This window comes from Cottoperca gobio, chromosome 7 (genome assembly GCF_900634415.1).
Source record: "Cottoperca gobio chromosome 7, fCotGob3.1, whole genome shotgun sequence".
NCBI classification, from domain to species: Eukaryota; Metazoa; Chordata; class Actinopteri; order Perciformes; family Bovichtidae; genus Cottoperca; species Cottoperca gobio.
In genome coordinates, this window is record NC_041361.1 from 13,222,103 (window position 1) to 13,248,979 (window position 26,877).

The window sequence follows — 26,877 nt, forward strand, 5'->3', positions numbered from 1 at the left end:
AAACAAGGACCCACTCACGCTTGTATTTTTCCACTCCACCACCAACTCCCCTTTCAGTTACCTACGTGAGTGTGTGCTTTTGAGATTTTTGTACCTCCGACCTCTAAAGTCAGCTGCCTTCTGAGGAGTTGCTGTTGTTGTAGCATACATTGAGTGCACCTACTGCAATCAGGAATAGGATCATTACATCTCCGGCATACAACAAAGCAACCCATAATTTGCCTGTTCGCAGCTAAACTTGAAACACTGCTGGTATCAGAGAAAAGGCAAGCGTAATTAATGTTAGCCATAAAGCAGACGAATGCCACCATTTGTCTCCAGTGATAAAGAGATTGTGATAGAGCCACCACTGAGTCTCTGAGGGTTTTTCAACAGGGCACTGGGTACAGAATAGTGTAGTGTGGCACCAACCCATGCACTTACACAGATCTCTTTCATCTCTTTCTCCCCCCTGGGCCCTTGCACTGTGTAGGCTAAAAAGGACCATCTATCATCCATTCAAAGTCACTATGTCTCTCTGTCTCTCTCTCTGTCTCTCTCTCTCTCCGTTTCTCTGTCTCTTTCTCTCCGTTTCTCTGTATCTCTGTCTCTCTGTCTCTGTCTCCATTTCTCTGTCTCTGTCTCTCTGTCTCTCTGTCTCTCTGTCTCTCTGTCTCTCTCTCTCTCTCTCTCTCTGTCTCTCGCTCTCTGTCTCTCTCTCTGTCTCTCTGTCTCTCTCTCTCTCTCTCTCTCTCTCTCTGTTTCTCTGTCTCTCTGTCTCTCTGTCTCTTTCTCCATTTCTCTGTCTCTCTCTCTGTCTCTCTATCCCCCCCTTGAACACACATATAAGCACCCAGTCCCGGCAAAAAACCCAGGGACTTGTTGTGTCCCACTTGGAAGCTGCTGCATTCTTCCTCACCCAAGACCCCCTCTGGTGGTGGCTTTAGTGCCAGGTCAGCCGCGTGTCCATTGTGTGACTGGGCCTCAGAGAGAGCCCTATTTGTATGTCCTCAGCAGTGTCCCTGACTGATGTTAAGGGACAGTCCTTTCAAGTGGCACTGCTGTAATGATTCCGGACGACAGACAGACTGGCGGCAGGACCCTCTGGACTACTTTTTCAGTGACATTAAAAGGTCTAGCTACACTCAATAGGAAAGATCAAGGGCAAGAACAATGAGTGCTGCCACACTTAAATTGACACGACTATAAAAAAGGGAGCAGAAAGTAGTGCCAGTCCTTGTAAAGGTCAAAAGGAGAGATAGAAAGAGAATAACTTTCGGGTGTTGTAATTACTATCTGTACTCTGTGTAGGCATTTTTAAAAATGCATTGATTTATTTTTAAACAAACGGCAACACATTTGTTTTTCCCTCTGCCACCTAACACTCTATGAGACTTGGTGGAGTATAAAATAGCCTGCGTGCTGCAGCTTATTCCTAACAAATTCCTGCGAGGTTTGATTTCAACCATCGTTTGATAATGTCTCAGTGCTATGTTAAGCAGAGGGGGGTTACATCTAGTCACTGCGGGCCTATTAAGACCACAGAAAATTAGCAGTGTTTCAATTATCAACCCCCCCTGAGGAGCTAAAGCTAAAGCTAGAATTAGATCAGGCCATTCATCAGAATGAACACAGTTGGCATTGTGGTACTTAAAATGTCCATATATAGCCCTAATTACCCACCTCAAAGCAGTTTTAGTACCAGCATTCTCATATTAAAAATATGTACGTGAGGCTGTTATGACACTATGGACTGGATCTAAGCTTTCCTACATATTTCTTATATAAAGGGAAAGGTCAGTCATGAAACTTAAGAATACTTTTTTAACTATGGATGTTAGGTTGGTCTAAATTAAGGTGCATTTGCAATATAATCATTAGTATTAGAATCAATTTATAACCTTATTTAACCCATGATATGCTATGAAGACAAAGTCCAAAGACATTACATCGTGCCAAGTAAAGAACCAACAGTAATGGTAGTAATATTGCTTTTTTGCTGAGCACCTTTTATTTGCTTTTTCTTTTTTTATGAAAAGCCAACATAAAACGAGTCAACTTATGTGTAACCTCTATAATTGCTAGGTAATTGCTGGAAACTATCATTATCCTAAACATGTAAAAATGAGTAATTACAACAGCTGGGTGGTTAGTTCATTATATTGACATGGGTGTAAAACTGCCAGGCTTCAGATAGACATATAATCTGAGGAAATGAAACAGATAACTGTCTTGTGGAATTGAAATGTTCCTGTATATCAGAAAACCTTCAATCGAGCATGCTCGTCCTCTGTGTTCTGTTTATATAACGGTATTGTTATATAAACAGGTGTCAGTCCTCTTAGGGATTAATGTCAGATTTGCTAAAGGCTCATCTGCCGAGGTCTCTCAGATGGCATTTTAAGGGCCAGAATGGCTCATGTGAATCTGAGACCAGTTACTGTAACCTGTTTGTTTAGAAGCTCTAGAGGATTTTATTTTATTTTGTTGATTAAACTTCTGTCTACCAGTCAATATTTTTATATTAAGAATGGATCCAATGACTTCATGTTATGTGAAAGGAGAGAATTATCATCCACTATGAACTCAAGCCTCTTGCTGACTGTTCACCTTGTCTAAACTTGTTTAGTGTTTGTTGTCAGGTTTGCCCTGCAGATTCTATTTTGAATCATGCGGTACTAAATGCGCATGTCTATGTGTGTGTTTGTGTGTGTGTGCGCATTTCTTTAGCACGATCGGGTCCAGGCGAATAATGGAGTGCTGACGATCAGTAGCTTGAATCTGGCTGACATCGGCATGTACCAGTGTGTGGCAGAGAACAAGCATGGCCGAATCTTCACCAACGCTGAGCTCCGAGTCATAGGTAAGCCCAAACACACAAGACTTTGTTGATTTCTCTAAATACGTTCAGTGGAGTTGTCCTCATGCCATTTCTTAAATCGCTGTTAGATGGTGAGTGATAGATACTTAAATTTGGCAAGAGGATTAATGTGCAAAGGCTGCCAAAATAAATATGAGTTAATATATATATTTATATGCGCTGTAATTAAAGGTCTACATTTAAAGGTCATGTCTCCTACACTCAGTCATATTGCCTTTTTGTCTGCAGTTTTTGCTAGTTGGACCACCAAGATCATTTTACACAAAACATTTTTTCCTAATGCTCTTTTTTTTTTTTTTTGCAAAAGAAAATGCTCTATAGTAAATCTGAAAGTTAAAAACATTTGTTTCTACTAATGCTTCTGTGTTGAGCCGAAAAAGCATTTGGGTCAACAGTTCTTTCACCAGTAGCTTGCCCAAGAGTGCTCCCTAGTTCTGCTCTCATAATCCCGTTTGCTGGGGGATGAGCAGTTGTGTGCACTGAAAACAGCAGTTTAATGTTATAATATGCAAGTAAATAAAATCAAAAAAATAAAACAAAACTGTTCTCAGTATTATATATAACATTTAATCTTACCTTTTTTTTTCTAATTTCAAATATTAATATCTAATATTAACTGTGATGGAAGGAACCATGCCTATGTACTCATTGTCTCTAAATAAAATCTGTTAAATTGTACTTGTGCATTATCATAATTTGCTATTAACTATCAATATATTTTACACCTATTTACTTTTACATGTTTCAAGAATGACACCAGGAAATCTCCAGCTCCAATGAAGTTACAATATCTCACGTATCAAAGTCTTTTGTGAAGCAAATTACATTTATCTTAGAGTTACTAACTGTAGAAGCAACGTAATTACTTAGATTTATTGTTGCAGAGCGATATTTGTTTTCCCAGCCAGTATACATATACAAACATAAATACACATTGCAACATACAGATAGCAACATATAAATATACAATATACTGTGGTGATATCCCGGCTCACAGACAGATCTTTCAGGGCTGCTATTGAAGAAGGAACAAAACTCAAATTCTGAAAGATGAACCTCATGTCACCGGAAGTTGGACTCAAAAGCAAACGTTAACACACAGCATGTGGAGTTACAGTAAAAGGCAGTTTATCTTAGTTTGAGGTCTTTCAGGCTTAATAATAATAACTATCTGAGCAAGATGAGTCGTGGGTCGAGTCCATACATCCCTCACTTCATTCAGGCATTATCTTCTACATATTTGCCTTACTATTTTGACAAATAAAGTGCAAACTTCATTTCCTAGCAAACTGTTTTTGAGGTATTTTATATAAGCAGGTAATGGGAAAAACACCTTTGTTTTATATCCTTGTTTGAGCGCTCGCAGCCCTTTGCTGTGGCAGTTTGACGTTATGGCAAGTATTAGGAGTCGGTTAAAGCCACTTCACTTCCTGCAGCTTTAGGTTGTTTTTAGAAACGTACATAACTCTGAGTGGCAGCTCGACACAAAGTAACTGCATGTATACAGGCAAGGTTGGAACTGCAGAAGGAGAATAAGATTCAGTGTTTATGAATATTATGTATAGATCAGGAAAAATGTTGTCATTTTTACTATTATTGATGCTGTTAATGCTTAACTACTCTATTTGTTATCCTTTTATGTCCCACCATTATTGTATCTGGCCATTTATCTCTTTGTCATGCAGTAGTGGAAACGAAACTGTAAAACGATACATGGTAGAGAAAAGTCTTACTTTGTTTACATGGTCCCCCTACAGACTCGAGGATCTGTTTAAGTGTTGCAGTACCTAGCTCCATTCATTTAATATACATGAGGACAAACAGATTTTATTGCAACTATAACTCCTCCAACTCTGGCTTTAAGATATGAGTTCATATAAATTCCAAACGTGTGTTATGAGAAGACACAAATGACAAATGTCTGTTGTGTTGTTAGTTGCAACGGTGTCAAGAAATGTGCAATGCGTGCATGAATACATATGTATGATGGTGTGTATTGCTGTGTATGCACGTGCACCCGCATGCGTTGGCAGGTGCTCAGCCATGTCACTGGCGCCAGGCTGTGTGTTCACTTTGAAGAGCTTTCTGCTGAGTCGGTGCGCATACAAAACAGCTCCAGACGACGGCGCCTTAGTAATTAAGGCCTAAAGGAGCAGCAACAAAGCCTCCCTCTTGTTTTACATTCTCTCATTTTGCTTAGCAGCCCCACAGCTTAATTCTAAATGCATAATGACCTTCTAAGGATAATTCATGGAATTGAAAAAATAACTACCTTATTTCAAATAAAACATCTTCTTAAAAATGATGCACCACGTCAGTTCTCCTGCAGTCATGTCTGCGTGTGTGCAAACATGTGTGTAGAAAGAAAAGGATGCGAGAGCTGACCCACCTAATGGACGGAGTGACCTGCATGTTTTTAGGATGCTCCTCCACTCTCTTTTCCTCAACAGCTCTACCCTCTCTTTGATCCTCTCTCTCCGCCGACAGTAAATTAAACCTCAGCTCTGTTTTTTCGTCTTCTCCTGTCTCCTCTTACAATGCTTCCTCTCTTTCCACTCTTCCTATCAGCCATCGCTCCAGACTTCTCCCAGAACTTGCTGAAGGCCCAAACTTTGGCCCGACAGGGTGGCGACATTCTGATCGAATGCAAGCCCAGGATGTCTCCTCGGGGTGTCATTTCGTGGAGGAAGGGGAAGGAAGCCCTGAGAGAGAGCCACAGGTACCAGGGTTTATTTTTGTGTGGAGAAGTGAGTGCATTGTGTGCGGGATCACAATTGTTTAGTTTGTCTGCTTTACTTGCAGAATCGTATTTCATTGACTTGTTATTTTATTTTGTCCTACTTTGTATTCATGGTGACAAACTGCAAAGAACAGAACCACAGTGTGACACAATACAATTTGAATTGCATAACACGTTCTGCACTCCACCACTTTCCCCCTGCTATCTACATTTCTTTCCTCAACTCCATTGTCCTTTTCTCTCCTGGCTGTGCTCAGAGCTGGTTTCTGCACTGTTTACTTGAGGTAATTGGCCGTTCCTAGACTGCGCCACTTGGATCGATGCACTGATCCATCAGCTCATTAGCAGCATGTACGGCCTGGAGGGTCATTAGAGCACAAGGCAGACGATGATCCCGGCTACCATTGAGACAAGGAAGAAGCAGGTGAAATCCCCAAAAGGGCTGATCGATAGTTAGTCGCTGAAGAACATGCATTCTTGTGTGATAGTGGTGGTGACATCAGGGGAACTAGCTGGACACCTTGTTTTATTAGAAATCAGGTTAAGTGCAGATCAATGCAATACCTCTTTGTGCAAGAGAAGAAAAAGGAAAAACAAATGTTAATCAGACAGGGAAAAAACAATTCTCCACCCTGAAGATACAATGCTGGTCAAGGTAGCAGCAGGCTGTAAAGTCAGTGATTGATCATTATTCATACTGTTTCTTCTCACAAGGCGGCAATCAGGGAGATATGCAGTTATGGTAAAATTCAGCTTGAAACAACATGGCCTTTATATCATTTGTCATTGATACAAGGGAATTGGAAATATGTGTTCTCTGTTTCACCTGCACAAACAGCCAATTACAGGAAAGCATTGTATGCTTGTACGTCTCCACAAGCTCGAAACATTTAACAAAAATCAAATCGGAAGGAGTCCAAACGCCCTGATGTGCTGTTGCCCTTTTGGTTGTTGCTTTGTCAGGGAAATTTATGAAACTTTTTTAACTTTCATAATCTCTCATTGTGTAAACATAGTGTGGTCTACACACAAATCACTCCAATTTTATTTTGTGCAGGAATGTACCAGCAGGAGGCAAAGCACACCTGCCGGCACATGTGGTGACGTAGTGGGGGTCCAGATTTCTCATTTGATATGGGATTAATTGTTCAACTGGCTCAGCATCTTTTCCACAGCCAACCTCTGGGATATCTATCCACACCACAGCTGGAGTGCAGCAGATTTAGTCATCTCTTGCCTCCCCCTCTCAGACGGTATGTTAGGAAAACTAAAGGTGCGATCTAATTGTTAGTACAGATGCCAGGCCGAGATATTTCCGTTACAGGAGAGAGATGTTTTATTTGAGGGGGAGCAGCACAATCAACATCAAGATTATGTGTTGCGAACGCTAAATGTTGGACCCAGCTTGCAGATTTATTATCCTCTTAAGTATTGAAAGGAAAATGTATCCATATGTGCAATATCAATCGCGCCCATAAAGGCGAGATTTCCCATTTGAGTTTTAACGTTACAGCCTTGCCCTGAAGTGAGTGAGCTGCATGCAAGATGTTAGGCTTTGACATTATTGCAGCATCTCTCACGAACCTATTCCCCTGTTCCTGGCTCGTTAGCATTTACTTTCCTCCATATCGAAATGGAGCTGCTATCAATGCTATTAAAGCGGTGGCACAACACTAATCCATCCCACTGGCTCATCTAAAATACCCATAATTCCTTCTAATCTTCTAGGGATAATGTTTTCAAGGATCTGGAGCAGGGGAGAACAAACTAACTACAACAACAACTAAGAACAAGGAAGGATCTGATTAGTAAATGAAATCACGTTGTGGTGATACCTTTATCAGCTCATATCCCAGGCATGTGTAACAAGATAGCCTCATAACAGGGCTGCTGTACACTTACGCATGGAGCTATGAGGTTAACGATAAAGTGCTTACCCTAATTTAATTTCACTGTTGACCACTGCCAGCAATTGTAAAACAGATATAGGAAATAGCTCTCAGGAATATTACCTTTAGATTGAACCACTGTTTAAGATTGTTACGCTACACGATATGCATTGCTTCATCATGTAATGGGAATGCAATTATAATCCTGCTACTGAAACAGCAAGAGCTTTGTGGATGTGTTGCCGACACAGAATGTCCACTGCTAGTGAATGAAATAAGCAGGTACTTGAGAATACAGCAAGTTCCTAGTAATATACTGAATTACTTATACAATCCGTCTTAAGTGGTTAAAATAATGTATTTCATTTAAAGCCTCTTAGTTTTTTGTTACACCGTGGAGAGGCAGAGCAGGCTTTTTAGATTACAGCCAGTAGCTCAGTTTAACACCAGCTAATAAGGTTGAGGTAAAGTGCCTGTTTACTATATCACACTGCTCAGCTTTTATGTACCCCACAAATTCCCCCAATACCTTAATTGCTTCAGGGCAACCTTTGAGAGAAAAGGGAACAAAGTGAAAGCATTTCAGACAGATAATGCTCCTTACATCTTTATCCTGCTCTGTCCCCTTGTAGCTTTGGTGAGGAGGAAGCCGGACATAGGCTACTGCACAGTTTAATGGCAAGTCTTATCCCTGTGACATCTCATATCCATAACTCTTTGTTATAGTCCATTACAAAGGAAGGCGCTCAGTTCAGTCAGGAGAAAATACCCCCGGCTCCACAGGGAATGGGCACTGTAGAATAAAGCTAATGTAGTTTAATTCTTCCAGCTTTTAGGGTGTTGCAGGTCATTTTTGATTATTTTGGGAGGTCTAGGCTGCCTTCAAGGGGTCTTTTAGAGAGGAGTGTTCAAGTTCTACTTTCAAACCAGTTATGTTTGAGACATCGGCTCAACTTCATTACACTGTTAGAAGATAAAATGGTAGCTTCTAGTGAGGATTTACAGGGCAAGGCATTTATCAAGTAGGTAAATCATTTCTCAGGAGTCCAATGTGGTCAGGAAATTGTTATGCAGCCATCATCGAAAGGCAGTATCAAAGATTGGTGGAATATAATTTGATCAAATTACAGATACTCTTCTTCCTGAAGAACTGAGCTGTTGATCGATTGTCTATTGTGGCTCGACTTTGTGAAAGAAGTGAAGCTCTTTGTGGTTTGCATCCATCAAAATGTCAACAACACATTTCTCCCACAAGCATTGCATGTTTACCCAGTGTTGTAGTTTCTTTCATTGACAAATTACTATTCAAGACAGAAATCCCGACACATGGCAGTGATCATGAATATCCTCCCTTTGTCTGTTAAACTGTGGCATCAGTAAGTCTTAACAACTGTTTCACATCGTCAAATATTAATCTGTGCACATGAGGATTAATGGTTATCACTTGTTTGTAATAACTTTGATAACACCAGGCCAAATTAATTATTAGTTCAGCAAGCAGTGGCTGTCTTGTCAGCTCGAGGGAATTCAATATTTTATTGATCCCTGAAGGGGATTCTTTCCCTCATGCCTCCTCTAGAGAGATCAGAGCTGATCGCGGCTCAGTGTTGCTTCAGGACATCTCAGCGAGGCAGATTCTTGACTTCAATGTGACTAAAGCATGGGCTCTGTAACAGCTAGCTTGTCCTGCCGCTCTTATTATTTGTATTTTCTAGAGATATAGAGAACAGTTATTCAGTGATGATCAGCAAGAGTGATTGAACCTTTTTTGACTTTGATGTGTTCTCTAATGTGTAGTTAGGGCACCGTTGCAAGTACATCATTTACTGAACTTAAGGTATTATATAGTCAACAGGTTTTTAAATGTTGCACCTCGACTGAAAACATTTAGAAGATCTGTTTTGCCTTTTCTGATATTCCTAGCTGTCAGCAGGCTTTGCCCATTTCTGTCATCACAGAATAATTAAAAATGTTTTAATTGTTTGCAAGAAGTTCAATCAACACCACAAGAAGTCACACATAGATAACAGGACAACGTTGCATTACATTTGGACCTTTAATATCTTTTAGCCATTCAGGTTGACAGACAAGCCACATTAAGACACCTGCCTCAGCTACGATTAGTCAAATTAACAGAAGATACAGCCACATCTCACTGTCGAAACGTCTTTCTTAAACAAACGTGTTTCATTTGCAAAACAAGATAAGGGTTGAAGAGCAATTACTGCACAAAGTATGATAGAAGCACCGGGAAACTGTGAACCAGAAGGTAAACAAGGGAAGTTAGCAATAACTTGAGTCACGCTGTCTTTTTAAGGGAAGTGATGGATTACCTGCAGAAATGACTGCGATAAAGTGAGAGAGAACAAAGAAAATGTGTTTTCTAAACTAACGGAAATGCTTGTATGTAATGTAATTTAATGTAATGGAGTAAGACATTACAACAAGCTAATACAATTGATATCTGATCATTTTTTGATAAAGTACAGGTTTGAAATGGTTCTGTTGCATGAATAAAAGCTTTTAGCTTTTATCTGGATCAGCGTGTGGCCAGTTTTTCTCTAAAGCAAGGGAATGTGTTTTTGCCATCACAGTAACTAGAATTAATTAAACCTTTTTATTTTTTTTGTGCTTCAATCACCTGTGACCCTGCCATTCACTCAAGTGTTTGGTTGTCCTAGGCGTGTGTGTGGATCTCACCAATCAGCTTTTTACTTAAATGTTTTTCTCCTTTTATCCTCAAACCTTGACTCTGTTCAAATTGCACTAAAAAGGGGAGAAAATAAACATCATTATGTACTTTTCCTTACAAGTTCTTTGTGCAAAGGTTTTCGTACACACTGTATTCAAGGACTTGCTGATATGCTTTTAAGGATTTATCCCTCTACACATCTTCTACAGTTTTTCAGCTTGGAAATTTGTCCCCGCTTGTTATTCTGCCAGTACTTAAAAGAACTGAAAAAAGTAGTTCATGATTTTGAGTTTCTTGTTAAGCACAAATTATAAATATGAGCAAGTGAGTGCAATCAGAAAAACTAAGCTCATGTATGAGTTATAATTGTTGCTGTGAGATGAAACAGTAGTTGTCAGATGAAATCGTTGTTGCTGACCTCTCTTTCATATTTGGGAATACGTCACTCAAGCACCTTGTTATCTGGTGAAGTAGAAGCAGTACGCTCTGTGTCGAGAGGAAATCTGTCAGGCTTGACTGATGACACAGATGAAATGAGAGACTTTGTAATTTGGATCCGCCGGTGCAATCTGTCATAGAGGTTCAACTTATTACCACGTAACCAGGCGGCTCGAATTTGTGGCTCTGCTGGTGAAATTTCACAGACATAGACACGACTCCATTGGATTAAATCCAATAACTGGTCGGGTTGGATCATAGTTGTTGTTGTTGTTGTTGTTTACTCAGTGCAGTTATTGTATGTGCTCATGTATTTTCTGCTCATTTTGCATGAAAATGTACTTAAACGATTAATCAATTATGAAAATGGTTGCCATTTATTATTATGGCAATCGAATAATCGATTAGTCGACTAATCGCTGCAACTCTTCTTATCGATGTATTAAAGGGGGGGGGGGGGATTGTATCTTAACCATCATGTAGCACCGTATACAGAAGTGCTGGATGAACTGTATTAAAATGACATTAGCGGTGTCAAAACTGGGACTACGTCGAGTGCCAAACATGGGCATCATTTATTGAACAGGATTGACATATTGGATAATATTCATATTTTTGGGGGGCCGGATATAAATGTACCGTGGCCCGCGAGCCTTGAGTTTGATATGTCTGCCTTAGATGCACGTAATACAGCGTATGTGACAACCAACGTTTCTCAGGTAACAGCACAGCTAAATGGAAAATCATGTTCCTATTTCATTTTAATGTATTTATGTCTGCTGGAGCAATATGTCTAACATAACGCTTATACAGTATGAGTATATCTATAAGTTATTTAGAATCCCCTGGATATCCTTGAACTCAAAATGAGACTTTCCTTCCATGAAGTAATCCTACAACTCAGTGCTGAGAAATCAAACTGTAACTCCTCACACTGAGCTTCTCCTTATGTCACGCTAAAGCACAGGGAGCCAATTAAAATGCACTGAGATAAACTCCAGGCTAAAGTAGAAACGCTTTAGGACACTGGACTTGCTCATTTAGAATAGATTTTTATGCACTTTGAAAATAATATATATATATAAAATGACAGCCACGCAAGCTTCCCTTTATTAACCCATCACTGGTACTGCTGTTAATTGGCCTAATGTGGTGACATGTATACTTCTTTTTACCCGCAGAGTGACTGTGTTGGATAATGGCAGCCTACGGATTTCCAATGTTACTAAGATGGATGCTGGACTCTATACGTGTGTCGCCAGAAACCAGTTTGGAGTAGCGAGCAGCGCTGGCAGTCTTTTGGTTAAAGGTAATATATTATTTTCTTGACTTGGCTTCAAACATCAGCCCTGGTTGGTGAATGGCAGCTGGATGCTTGTTTATTGTTCTTGTTATACCCAACAACTGTTTCCTTGGCAACACCTGCTATTACACTATATAGAGAGTATATAATACAGCAATAATCTCCATGTACTAAGAAAACATCACTGTTGTTCCAAACAGTACAATAACATCAACACCAAACATGTTATACATTAAACATTAACAGCTTGTTGTCATGTACTTTAGAAATGAGGTTGGTTGTTATGTGTTAAATGAGTTTATGTTCATCAGGACTCCTGCATGTTTTATGATCATGACTAACACATCATTTACGTTTGTCAGCATTTTGGAGGAACACAGAACAAATGATCTGGCAGGCTGCATTTAAAATTACCCACCACTGACCCGCACTGCGTACTTGATGAACACACAGTGTCGCACTGTTGCTTTAAAGACTTCCCTCTTCTTACCTGACAGATATAAAGTCCAATTAGTTGATTGGCTGTGGCTGGAAGAAGCGAGACATGAGGCTCATTGCATTCATGCGCCTCAATGTTTAATTCATACTTTTTTTGCACGGTGGCTCATAGCCATGCTCGGTTTGTTTAAGATTTCAATCCATTTAAATCACACACTTCTGCAGCGCAATGAATTTTCTAGGTCTTTCTAAAGAGCAGAGTCAACAACAGTGCTCTATTAAAATGCCTTTTGGTGATTCCTCTTCACAAGTTTTTTGAATTGTAAATTGGCTTGCATAGAAGGCCAATTTTGCTTTCCCTTTTCCCTCCGCAGCCTCTTTACATGTACGAACGCAGCTGCTATAGAGTATTCTGTATAGTTGTATTTTTGTGTATTTATAATATTGGTCATAGGTGGAAAGTAAATATATATATATATATATATATATATATATATATTCAAGTATGAATTAAAAGAACTGCACAATCAAAGTACTTTGCAGAATGAGGTTTTAAAAAGATTGAGAGAGTTTAATCTAGCCACCATTATGTTACCTACAATTCAGCGCATCAATATTATGTTAGGACTCTGAAAGGAAACATTATTGACAATGAATCAATACTTTTACTGTTGCTGAGGGTGGCAACTACTGATATATTCCATTATTCTTCAATTAAATGATGTATTGTTTAGTCTATAAAATGTTATCACAATTTCCCAGCGCCTAAGGTAAAATGTTCTACTTAATTTGTTTATACAACAGTCCCAAACCCAAATGTATTTAACTTATAATGATGATAAAACAAAATAAGTTGCTGTAAATATTTGCTACATTATTACATTAATTAATCAACCAGATGTTTGAATATAATTAAAGTCATGAGCGAAAACATTTCATATCAATTGAAGATGCATACTTTTCTACAATTTTAATTTTAAATAAATGTTGTCCTCTCTACGAGGAGGGATTCTGAAGACAGTTTTCTTTTTTTATCATCATGTGAAATGAATTGCAGTTAATTGTATTTCACCTGGTGTCTCAGGTGCAACTTATTCCACCAGAGGAGTCATTCCATAGGTTTGCAGACTGAGAACTGCCATGCATGGAGCACACTGAAGGGAATGAGGGAGCCAATTTGTGATTTTCCTTCCAGTCATAACAGGAAATGAGCGTGACAGCTTAGCAATCGGAGGCAGAAAGTTTTACCCCTCTCATTTTGCATCTGGTGCCAAACTTTCCTAAGACTCACCTGGAATGCATTGCCATGACCAGTTGGTTCTCCTTAGGGGGTGCGAGATAAACAAGCTGGCTTGTTTTGACAGAGCTAAATATAGACCTTTACTCCCTCTGACATGCCGCATTGGCTTGCCTGTCCATTAGTTGCTTATGACATGCATGCATAATTCACAGTGGACTGGTGTTTGGGCCTCTCAGCCGGTGCTATATTCTGTGCATCGCACTGCTGTTGAATGAGACACCCAGCCGAGACGGACCAAAGATTATGTTGATGCGCATCACGCTGAGGATGAAATAGGATGGCTTTTTGTCTCGGCACAAACAGAGCCAAATTATAGACTCGGCTCTGACCTGCCGTAATGGTTGAGTTTTTCCCTTTTGTTTGTTTATTTTACTCTGTCATTGTTCAGTGATATATCAGACCGTACTTTGATTTATGAAACTCAAAGAAAGAAATGCAATATAAGCTCTCTGGCAGACTCAAAAGTAATTTATCTTGTTTGTTTAACATTCTGGACAGGCTTTGACAAAGGGCAGGGTTTGTTTTTGAGTGTGATATGTTTTTGCAATTATTTCTCGATGTTCAGGGAACATAAAGAAGTAAAAACAAGCCAACTATACATAAAGCACAAAGTCTGGAAAAGTTATATCTACTCACGCCCTACCTTTCTAACCCTGTTCACAGAGCCAACTGTGATCACTAGTCCAGCAGGACATCTGGACGTGACCGTGGGGGAGAGCATTGTGCTGCCCTGCCAGGTGTCTCATGACCCCACGCTGGACCTCAAGTTTACCTGGTTCTTCAACGAGCAGCTGATCCACTTTGGAAGCCACTGGGCATTTTTTGAAAAAGTTGGTGGGGTAAGTGCAATAATGTCTTTAGGTCCTCTTTGTCTCCGTGTCTTCAGGGTGAGACGTGAAGTTAATATGATATGTTGCAGACTAGAAGTTGTCGAGTTGTTTAAATTGCATTTGAACTCTTCAATATGGCAGAACTACAACATATATTTGAAGCACCAGAATCTTGTGTTGGCCAAATAACATTTCTTGAGTTAAAACACACATACTTGTATACCCGCTTCACAATCTGTTTCCACTTGAATGTTGTGTCTCTGGGTTTTTGACTTAACCACTTAGAAAAAGCTTAAAGACCGGCTTAAAGCAAAGCCATATGTGAGTGTTTACATATGCAGAATGTAGTTCTCTACATGATTACTTTCTATTACAGATGAAGTGTTACACATATACAGTAGTTTTAAGTGACTCATAAGGAAATGAGCTATTTGAACTCCATTAAAATGATCATTAAAACATTTACATCTCATTCCTCTACAGCCTAATTTCAACTTTATCTTTTAATGGGCAAAGTATTGAACGCTGGTTCATGATGAATCATACAGATGAGACTTCTTTTTTTTTTTGACTGATCAAGGGGCTCCATGTTTGCCTGTTCTGCTTGTTAATAACACCTACTCCATTGACAAAAGCAGCAAGCGAGGAATTCATTATGCAATGCTCAGCCATGCTTTACATTTGATCATCTAATACCAAATCATTTTTCTCTTTTAATTAGGAAAAGCAATTATGAGGTATTCGCATCTTTATCACCTCTTGTTGTTATTGTTGTTGTTTTTTCTGCATCCAGCACGATGAAAACAAGAGCTTTATAATTGTGTGTAGCCCTGCAGTGCATTTAAACACTTGTCTCCTCCGCGCCAAACCCACGCCGACATGCTGCGGTAGAGAAACTCTTGACCTATTGATGGAGGACGGTCACATTACTTAAACTTTCCTGATCTATTTGGACTAAGAAATGGACACACATTTACACGATTACATTTATGAAGTAATGTTATCTTCAAATGAACTGTTGAGACTATGACATAGAGTATTAACGGTTAAAAACCCTGCAGCAACATCATTTGAATCTGTTGGTGGAGAATATTCTGTATCCTGCAAGTGTTGAACAAAATGGAAACTTTATGCCTCAAGCAATATTTACACCAACTGCACTGTTGGCTACACCGTCCTCTCTTGTTGAGTTTATAACACTTTGCAGCTCCACATAGAAGCATTCTGCTGCAGTCCCACTACTGTAAAAGTGACTTATGGGACTCATGGTGTCTATCCGGGAAATGAATGTGCACAACAGCATAGAGCAAATAAACAAAATATTTCTCTTACCGAAATAAGATGTTGGATATGTTTGGTCTGATATATGCTTACGGTAATTAAGATGAAAGGGGAGCAGAAAGGCTGACTGAAGGATGCATCGGCAACCCCCAGTGAAACAAAGTCAGCACTTTCAGTAGAGTTGAAAAACATAAAAAAAAACTGAATGTTGCTGTACATCTTTGTATTTTGCACAGTTTTTTTTCATGGAAACCCAAAACCCCATAAATCATTACATGTCAGCCTTAACATAAAGTAATTGCACTGCTTTGCAAATACAGACGTGACCTGCGATGGACAGAGAAGGCCATTTACATTTGTATGCTTCCGCGCCAGCTGACGACCTGGTCGGCTGGTTGACGCTGTAATTCTAGTTTATTTTATGTCTAAAAACCGCACAACATATGAAAACTGTATTTTGCATAAACCTTAGTCTTGTTTTAATGATGGCAGGGAGTTTCAAAGAGTGAATGACTTGCAGCAACTGAATCTGTATCCCAAGAAAATGTCCCTGATTATACATCAAAGTAATTATAGAGTCTCACACCGTTCTCAGTCCCTTACTTTCACAGATAACACATCAACTTAACATAACCCCTAACTTTAGAGTTCAAAGCCAATAATGCATTTGGAATTGAAGGGTCGTCTTTAGATTAAATGGAATCAGAGAGAATAAAAGGGTAGAGTTGAAAGAAGCTTTTCAATTCCCCACAAAAAAAACTGTCCTCATAAATGATCACAAAAACCTTCACTCGGTCATTTGGTGCGTCCCTCTTCGTGTGTTGTACCTTTCTCTTCCATCATTTAATGAACTGAATGACAAAAGAAATCTCTGTGACATTGCTCTTGTTTCTGCAGTCCTTTTAGTACGCTTTGCAACATTTTACCATTTTTCTTTCTTTGTGTCTTTTTTCCTAACGTGTGCACCGACAGCGCTCGGCTGGTGATATCATGATCCGGAACATTCAACTGAGGCATGCTGGGAAATACACATGTGCCGTTCAGACCAAGGTGGACAGTGTGTCTATTGCCACTGATGTGGTAGTGAGAGGTAAGGATGTCCCTCAAACTTCATGAAAAGAATCCAGCCTTGAAGTCCGATTTCTTGTTCTGCATCAAGCAGTGATGACGTGACGTCAGTGTTTACACACATTGCCACTGTAGCTACATTTAGCAAAGCCAGTCCTACTACAAACCCTCTAATAGCCAAGAATGTCACCTTCTAAGTAAATAAAAAACACATGTACTATAGCAAAGCAAACAAACCTTCCCCTACTGTGTATCCCAAAGTGAATAAAAGAATGTGAATGAATTACTGTGGGATTATTTAATTATAGCACAATATTACCTGCCAATGTATGGCACACCCATGTAACTCCCATGTTGAAGGCAAAGTTTGTGTCACGGCCATGCACCGTGATGCAGACGCTTAGTAAGATTTCACCTTTGCCCTCCTGCATAAACCCCTGGAAGTGGTTCCCAACCTCTTTGGTTTCGAATCAATGTCTACTTATGACCCCTCATTACAGGCTACATACTGTATTTTCATTAGTCATGGATTTGTGATTTTCCCTTTTAATATCCTCAGATTGTTTCATTGCAATCTTTTGAAGAGGTTAAATGGTCTACTCATTCACACTTAAAAAAGCAAAGAGTAGAGATGTACAAAAGTCTTTGCAGCAGAAGATTATATTTAGATGTTTTCTTCCCTATCCTTAGAATCTCTTGACCCCTTTGATTTGCCTTGCAAAGTACCATGTTGGGAACCATTACTGTAGGGCATGTTATGATCTTTTTTTATTTCCTAAATTGGACAACAATAAACTGCACTTCTTGTAGATTTGTGTACATTGTGTTTGAACTGGTCGTTGTTCAGTATTCACTCACAACTTTCTTTCTCCTCAGACTGTCACATCAGCTCTAATTATGGCCCACCCACTCTGTGTCTCTGCTCTTCTGCCTCTTGTCATCATTAATCTCTACAGTATATATTATCCTGCGTGAGTGAACTGTGACTAATTATCCTTCCAGGTCCCCCAGGACCCCCTGTGAACTGTCAGGTGACAGAGATGACGGAGACCACTGCCTCCCTGTCCTGGGGACCCGGGATGGACAACCACAGCCCCATCTTCAGCTACACCATCCAGGCCAGGACGCCCTTCTCTCTCGGGTGGCAAGCCGTAACCACCGGTAGGCTGGTTTCATCTGACAGTCTGAGTGTAGCTGGTGGGAATGTGACGCTTATTGAGTATACTTTTTTTTTTAAGTGTGAGGGAGAGCTTGACTGGTCTCCTTTTCAAACACCAGACATGAAATGACAGTAAATAACACATCACCAGCTTGGCTAACTTTCAGTGGCAGATCTTGCAGGGTTTTGATGAAAGGTTATTCTGTGATGTCTTTCAGTTCCTGAGCTGCTCGGGGGGAAGCAGCTGTCATCCACTGTCATTGAATTGAGTCCCTGGGTGGAGTACGAGTTCAGAGTCCTGGCAGCCAACAACATAGGAACAGGAGAGCCCAGCAAACCCTCCAAAAAGTCCCGCACCAAAGAAATGCGTATGTATCAGAAGCTCCTTACATTTCCTCTGCTGCCAACGTTGACACAAATTGCTTGCAAATTATTTCCATTATATACATAGTGTTCCTACTTCAGGACTGCAATTAGATTCCTTCAAATAACTGTAACTATATAAGACATTTCCACTTACTCTGGCCACTCAACACATGAATGAATTAAATTCCCAATAAATATGTTTATGCCCAGCAGCTTCAGTCAGACAGTTTTACATGTGTGTGAGGGAAAACAATTTCTCTACAGTTAATAGAAAATACATATAATTTAGTTAGAAACATTATGTTTGCTTTGGATGCATCAAATCTAGTGTATAAAAAAATAATATAGATATATGTATATATATATATATATATATATATATGTATGTATATATATATGTGTGTATATACATATATATATATATATATATATATATATATATATATATATATATATATACATATACATGTGTGTATGTATATATATATATATATATATATATATATACATGTTTGTGTATATATATATATATATATATATATATATATATATATATACGTGTATATATGTATATATGTGTTGATACAGTATGTGTATATGTGTGTGTGTGTGTGTGTGTGTGTGTGTGTGTGTGTGTGTGTGTGTGTGTGTGTGTATATATATGCAGTATCATAATGACCAATGATAAGTTGTTCAAGGCTTCATTAAGCGGTTTGGACAGTAAAGAAGAACGCATGGAATAAAAAAGACAATAACTTTGTCTGTCTTGAGTCCGATGCTGTTGGATCAGCGTAATGTTAAATCGGAGCTTAAAATATGAATTTAAGAAAGGTTTAACTTTTGAATATGTAGGACATGTTCAATACCTCTAACTCTCATAATTTAATAGTGAGAGACAGAATACTCCATATTGTCATTTTTAATTACAGAAACTTGAAAATACAAACTCGTACATCTAACACTGCGGTTGATCTGTTAGTTCCCAGGGTGACTCCTGGCAGCGTGAACGGCGGTGGTGGAGGACGTTCAGAGCTGGTCATCACTTGGGAGGTAAACTGATATTTAAATACATAACATTTTTGTTTGTGTGTTTGAGTAAATTGATTGTGAAAGTATTTTTTATTCATGTGCTACATTTAAATGCACAATTGAATTGGATTTTATACAAATTCTACACAAAAAACACACATTTGACGTATACTAAATTAAATGTATGATGCAACCTGTTTATATTGACGTAAATATCAAACCCAACAGTAATGAAAGATTGACTTGGTCACTTAATGTTTCTATATTTGGTTGTTATTTGATTTTAATGTGACATTGAAACCTACAGTGTAGTTTGTATGGCTCTTTATTTCTCCTCAGTATAAAACCACTTAACCAGACAGAGTGATAAGTTCATTCAAGGCTTGCAAGTACAGTTTTCTTTTAGATATTAATATCTTTAAGATCAGTCATCTTGAGTCATCACTCTGACTCATACCTCCTTAGCCTGTTCCTGAGGAGCTTCAGAGCGGTCCTGGCTTTGGCTACGTGGTGGCTTTCCGCCCACTCGGGGCTCAGGGCTGGATGCAGGCGGCTGTCACATCTCCTGACGCCTCGAGATATGTCTTCAAGAATGAGAGCATCCCTCCCTTCTCCCCTTACCAAGTCAAAGTCGGGGTTTACAACAATAAGGGAGAAGGCCCTTTTAGTCCAGTCACCACCATTTACTCAGCGGAGGAAGGTGTGTACTATAACAACTACACAGCAAAGCATGGCTTACCTTAACTCTGGGAATGAACAACACTTACACTCTGCCAGTGATTACACATCAGATTAGTTTAGTTAGTTTCATCTTTATCCGTTTTGATTTTGATCAAATTGTAATTTTATACACCCAGCGTCACAAAAACATGCATAAACAACAAGTGGGCCAACAACTCTCTAGTTCACTGTCACTAATGAATGCTAGAAAGTGTTCTGTGTACCATGGATTAACCATGGATCTCCAAACACCTTGAAAGGCTGAGAAATCATATGTTCTCAAGCAGTTTCTTAATGTGAACGATTATATACATGAACACAAAACACTTTGAACAATTTGGGTTTTGAAGTGGGCTGGGCTTAGATGGAACGATATGATGTCACACATTTCCACACACAAATTGGGATTGAGTATTATTTAAACTGACATTTGGTGACCGTTAGAGTTTGCTGCCATTGACCCAGCACTGTCAGTCTGATCTGATCAAACCACCATCGACACAGTCTGATGAGGCAAATATGATGAGCTTATGACTGGTAAACTCTTAATAAATGAAATGTTGCACATTTATTAATGAATAATCAATGTTAAAGGGAAATACTTAAGATTTGGACACAAGTTTTTAAGGGCAGTAATGTATTTAGTGTATTTTTCAGGACTTAATGTTGGAACACTCACTCCTCCTCACACAGTGATATGGATGGATTGGATGGAGCTACAGTATATTTAATGAGACATTCTGTAGATGTGGGTGTAATGAATCCATGTCTTTCTCCTTTTCCTGACTATCCTGTGTGCCTTTCAGAGCCCAGCAGAGCTCCGGGGAGGCTGAAGGCGAAGAGTGTATCAGCGTCCGAGGTAGAGGTCACCTGGAAGCCGCTGGCCTGGAGCAACAACCGTAGACGCATCCTGGGCTACGAGGTCAAACCAACACATGCCCACACAATAGGAATAGCACAAATGTAGTCGACACTGCCCTACAGCTAGTGGCATTATATCTTGGATAAAAACGTCATTCATGAAGTACACTGAGCGTGATGAAAGTATTAAGGTAGAAATGAGAAGCACGCTGATCATCTGTGTGTTTGTTGTGTGTTTTTAGTTGCAGTACTGGAGTGAGAGGAAGAAGCAGGACACAGCCAGTGTGATCAGAACAGTGGGGAATAAAACGTCAGTACTCATCAGAGATCTGGAGGGCAGGAGTACCTATTACATATCCCTGCGGGCTTATAACAGCGCTGGAGTGGGTCCACAGAGCATCATAGTCAATGTCACAACCAAGAAACCACGTAAGGACTCAACATAGTGTGGGCTCACTGTTTTTTTGTGCATGGTTTTTTTGTAAGAGGGTTTTTTTCTTTTCTTGTTATGTCTAAAGGTGTGTGGTCCATTTGGTCGATATTTATTTCCAGCAATAATGTTATACCAATGAAAGTTAACAGAGGGAATATTAATTACACAAGAGCACCGTAAAGCTACCATGTGGAGGCTTCTTGTTTATCTGCCGTAATATTTATTCAACGCCTTGCTGGGGGACCGTTGTTACACGTCATGCACCTCTCTCTCTCTCCCCACACAATATTGTCTTACCAACATGAGTAGCACTCAAATCTTTGATGTAAATGCCAGTGTAATTTACGGTCACGCTGTGCGATTTGACATGCAGGCCTCGCTGGAAAGTGATGAGATGTTTCCTGCTGAGAGATTATCTATAAGCGTTAGTGAAGAGTTTATACAAGTGTGCCCTCGTGCACGTACTTGCAGAGCACGAGATCTAAAACAAAACAGTGTTCAATGGCGCCAAGGGTGTTTAAAAACTTCACAGGCATCTGACAGATGAGTAGCACCTTATATTATTCATATAGGCTTTTATTGTAAATTGATATCACAGTTTTAATGTATCTGTTACACACTCACATGCCTCTTCTTCACTCTCACCTACCAACACCCTGTACAAACAGCCGTACACTCCCTCCCACACACACATATTCCTCTGCTCACTCCTAACAGTGGGATGATAAACTGATAATGAGAAATCTCCTTCATGCTGGGTTGGTTCAGGACTTTACTGTTTATTTAGCCAGGTGTCTTGTTGTTTTTCTCCCCTCTACTCCCCTCGTCCTCCTCCAGCACCCAGTCAGGCCCCGGTCAAAATCATGTGGAACACTTCCAACTCCAAGGTCATCCTGAGGTGGGACCAAGTACACGCTCTGGAGAATGAGTCAGAAGTCACAGGATATAAGGTAAGAAGTGGAGAGTTTTACACTTCTCCACTAAAGAGTGCCTTCACTGGACTGGCTGCAGCTCTGACAAGTAAATGGTTTTATAGATTGTAACCTAACAGAATGACAAACTGTCATGTCTCGAGTCGAGTTCGCTAAAGTTCTCATGTTGTCCAGTCTTGTCAGTCACTGTCTGTCATTTCACTTCCTGTTGTATTTTGTACCTACCTCTTGTTCCTCGTTCCAGATCCCTTTACTTCCTGTCTTTGTGTGGTTTCCCGCCATCGTCAGCGTCTGCCCCGCCCCTGATTGTTTCCACCTGTGCCCACTCAGCTCATGTATAAATAGTCCTGTGCCAGTTCGTCTTGTTATGTCCTTGTGTATTGAACCAGTGTGTCAGCAGTGTTTTTGGAATATTTTTGTATTATCTTCCTTGTGAGCTGTTTTGAGTTTATGCTACCTGTTTGCAAGTAAAGTATTTTATTTGACACTTTACATCTGTTTCTGGCGTTGTGCATTTGAGTTTTCCTTCCCTTTGTCTGAGATTGTGACACAAACTGTCACTTGCTCCATTTACTCCCCGTGAGTACGCTGCTTTCTTTGCCAGTTTTTACTGCACTCATTTATGAGTACACTCATTTCACTAATAAGTAAGAAAACATCTAAACTTGTCATCGTGGAGTTAACTGCATTTTACTTGAAAGTGCAGCAGGCCATGTTCTAATTATTTCATACTGAAGTTGTGCTGTGTAGCTGGGTATTCATTTCATTTCCAAGTCCTCCACAAATTGCCTTCTCGTTTTAAAATCACAATCCCTTGATAACCGCCACATAACACCCACATCCCATTATATTTCGCCACAATTTCAGCCACGGACAGAAATCAACAACTTTTCTGATTGTTTTTTAAGAGGGGAGCCATCGCAGGAAATGTATACGTGTTACCAGCATGTTGTCATGTTCCCACATTGTGACGGGCTGTTAAGACTCATTCTGAGGTGCCATTTGGCTGATCAATCTAAAAAGTTCAGACATTAATTTGCAGCCTTCTACATTTAGAATCTGAAATTGCGAACTCAGTGCCTTAGTCACCTTCAGTCTCTGCACATAATTATCACTACTTTGAAGGGGTCTCCTGACACCGGGGCTTACTGTATACTAAAATGGGCAGATGTATCCACAGCCCAGAGTTGAGCTGTAGCCCACTGGATTGATGCATCTCTACATGCCCTTTATCTCTGCTGGTCCATCACAGCCATGCGCAGATATCTACAGTAAGATTCGTCCTTGTTAGTTTTCAGAGGCAGCACATGACATCTCATGCAGCTGTCTGAAAGAAACAGAAAGATTTCCTTGTCAGTGCATCATCAACAAGGACACTCTGAAACCGCTCATTATGATGCATTGTATTGTGTGGCTCCATGCCATGCCTCACATTGTCATGATCTTTACCTCTCCACTTCCTGCAGGTGATGTACAGCCAGGACAAACACAGCCATCCAAGTGTGGTGGAGACCAACACCACCTCCTTGGAGTTGTCGCTGCCAGTCAACCAGGACTACGTTATCCAGATTAAACCCTTCAGCGAGGGAGGGGAAGGCAGCAGCAGCCGTCAGATTACCATCCCCAAGATAGCAGGTGGGACAGTGCTGAGACTTGAAACATGAAAATGATGTCTGTCTCCGCGAGGGAGACGTCAGTGCGACGGATAAATTCAGCCATTCTCGATTTGAGTCTCCCGTACACTGGTGTTTCGAGCATGTGAGGAATTATGTTGTGTCCACTTTTTGACCACCTCTCCCTAAATGAACCAATGTGTGAGTGTAAACATCTTCACTAAACAAAATGTTCTGTAGCTGCATTGCATTGTGGTCTTTTCAGGCTGCTGCCTTTTACACAAATTGGTATCTGACTCTTCTACGAGGTATTCAAATCAAAAGTATGAACGTTGTTTTTACAGTTGTCTTAGCTGTAAAAATACAGTCTCTTCTCCACAGACTGAGAAATATATATCATAAAATAACTAAATGGGCTCAGACATGCGAAAAATATTGTACGAGTGTATTTTTCCTTTCCACCCGACATCTACAGTCTCGCTCTTTGAAAAGCCATAATAGAGCACAACGTACCAGTGCCATCTATGGATATACTTGTGTACTTACACGCCACTTTGCACTGAAAGCATTTAATAATTGTCTTGTTTGACTGTGATAATTAACATGAGACCTTCATGTCAAGAGTTCATCCTCAAGCCATGTTAACAGAGCAACGAAGCATTCACATGTTGGATCTTGATTTGTTTTGTGTGTTTCAGGCTCCATAGCCACAGGAGCAGCTCCAGAGTCGTCTGCGTTTCCCTTGGTCAACCTTGCAGCGTTAATCATCACAGCCAGGACTGTACTATGACAAACATCTGCATCAACCAGGCTCCACAGCTGCTTGTTAAGAGGAGAAACAGCAGGTCAGAGACAGCAAGAGACTGACGGCTGCATTTCCACCTTGCTCCCTTCCCTTCCCTATCCTACTGTGTTTTTTCCTCTTTCTGCAAAAATCTCTTTGTGAGGAAGTAGCTTTTCCACCACCTTTCTAATGGAGTTATTGAAAAGAAGTGGCTCATTCAGAAATCGCTTTTATGGAAGTGAAAGGACACCGTGACTCGACGGCAGTCTGCTTGAATGATGTTTCTTTCTTTGCTCTTTTCTAACCAGTGGACATTCTCATATGGTTTTAACCTTGGAGGCAGTGGTGTGTGATGCACAATAGTGTATGTTTTTCTCTGTGGGGCTTTGCAGGTTCTGTTAAACGGATATTGTGTGTACCTCTGGACTTTTTCATGGATGCTGGGATTTTATCTTAACTGGGGATGGAGGAGACCTTACACAGCTCATATTTATGTGAGTGAAGTTGTATTTAAGCTCGGTTTAAGACGAGAAATGGGTGAAGTCTTTTCCCTCCACTCTTTGAACTGTCTTTTGGGAAACGTCCTGCACTGTCTAAGAAGGAAAACCAATTGTTACAAATCCCTGCCAAAAACAGGGAGCTAAGCCTCATTGCTTTATGACAAACCAGATTTTGGGACCTTTGTAACTCTGCCTGGATTTTATTCATGCTTTTACGTTACATCGAAACCTCAGAGTTGCCATGAAACTGACAGTAACCAAAGGTATTGAGCCAACAAGGTTCAGTTCCACCTGTTGTATCATTGTGCGATAACGCAGCGTGTACACCCCAATATGGCTTCCGTTGTAAACAGCAGACTTATGTTGATTAATTGATGTCTTACCTTTCTCTCACATCCATGATAAGCGTGTAACAGAGGTACGCTGAGCAGTGTGAGCCGCATTGTTGTACACTGTATGTATGAAATCCTCAGGTCCCAAATGAGCCTTAAGTCTTATGATTAGTATCCATGTTGTTATTATTCAAGAGAGTTTTATTTATTTGTCTTCCTCTGTTTATCCGCATTGTATCTTGGCTCACTCGTGCTATAATTTATGAATAACTGACCTTGCTGTACGCTACGTTGAGATTTTTCACTTTTGTTACTTTTCAGATCATATTTTTGGGTGTTTTGGGTTCAGAAAAAACATGCCTTTCTCCTATGTCTTTCATGATGAGCATTGTAATACAGTACAAGTGGCAGTGATTACTGACTTTTCTAACATAGCTTATTACAAAGTAGGGGATGGTATTTTACTGTCAGCTGCTTTTTGGCATGAGATTGGTCAGTGTACATACCTACGTTGCTTAGGATGTCTGAATGGATCAACCTGCTTTTAATAAACATAATGCCATTTTCCTCATTTCTTCCTTTGGAGTCAGAAGAGGCCAAAAGAGGCATAAAGGTTGTGCCTCATCAGGCTGTGGTATGTGAAGTAAAGCTCTCTTGGTCTTACTTAGCAGGTGGAGTTTGCTCTGGAAGAAAGCCTTTTCTAAGGTCAAGAATAAACAGTCCCAGGTTGACTTAAAATAAGTTGCAGAAACTCATATAAAGTTTAGTAACTTTCTTTGTATTACTGCCCAGAAACCTCAACGACTACCTCTTCAAATCTGACTCGCAGTTGTAAAAAACAAAGTTTGTCAAACCGCTGGAATAACTTAAATAACATGTTCTGATTTAAGTACAGTCTCAACAAGAAAGGTAATATTTTGACATGCCTTTTGTGGAAGATATTGGTAAATCATTCACAGTTTGGGGTGGAAGAGTTATATCCAAAACTGTTAGAAGCTCTGCTGCACGGACTTTAACCAAAAATATCCTGTAGATTTAGTTCAGACCTGCAAAATCCTTTCAGCCCGTTTCTTTTCAGAAGAATGGATTCAAGACTTTGTTAGCTTCCATTCCATCAATTAAAGCAGCGAGGGAGAGGGATGGAGCAGCGTTTCTTCTCTGTTCTTCCTCCAGGGATTCTCCTGATCGATGTTTTGAAAGCAGATACTCATAAGTGCAATCAATATCTTCACATCTATACCCTTTAACTATGCATTGGCCTCCTGGAGATTTGTTTGGTGCTCTTGCAGTGATCTTCACACCCCCTGCC

At 40.0% G+C, this 26,877-nt stretch overlaps 1 protein-coding gene across 2 annotated transcripts in view; it reads left to right on the top strand.

The window, feature by feature from the left end:
* The window catches only part of cntn3a.1 (contactin 3a, tandem duplicate 1), a 115,656-nt gene extending 89,522 nt beyond the window's left edge, over positions 1-26,134 (top strand). For both annotated transcript variants that reach the window (XM_029436214.1, XM_029436213.1), the window contains exons 10-23: positions 2,710-2,842; positions 5,429-5,579; positions 11,801-11,928; positions 14,324-14,499; positions 16,744-16,861; positions 17,842-18,000; positions 18,217-18,366; positions 19,344-19,414; positions 19,859-20,093; positions 20,920-21,035; positions 21,217-21,403; positions 22,245-22,357; positions 23,806-23,974; positions 24,651-26,134. In XM_029436214.1, coding sequence (XP_029292074.1) covers positions 2,710-2,842; positions 5,429-5,579; positions 11,801-11,928; positions 14,324-14,499; positions 16,744-16,861; positions 17,842-18,000; positions 18,217-18,366; positions 19,344-19,414; positions 19,859-20,093; positions 20,920-21,035; positions 21,217-21,403; positions 22,245-22,357; positions 23,806-23,974; positions 24,651-24,742 — 1,998 coding nt within the window. In that variant the 3' untranslated portion in view covers positions 24,743-26,134. The remainder of the gene's footprint in view (positions 1-2,709; positions 2,843-5,428; positions 5,580-11,800; positions 11,929-14,323; positions 14,500-16,743; positions 16,862-17,841; positions 18,001-18,216; positions 18,367-19,343; positions 19,415-19,858; positions 20,094-20,919; positions 21,036-21,216; positions 21,404-22,244; positions 22,358-23,805; positions 23,975-24,650) is intronic.
* Positions 26,135-26,877: the final 743 nt, after the last annotated feature.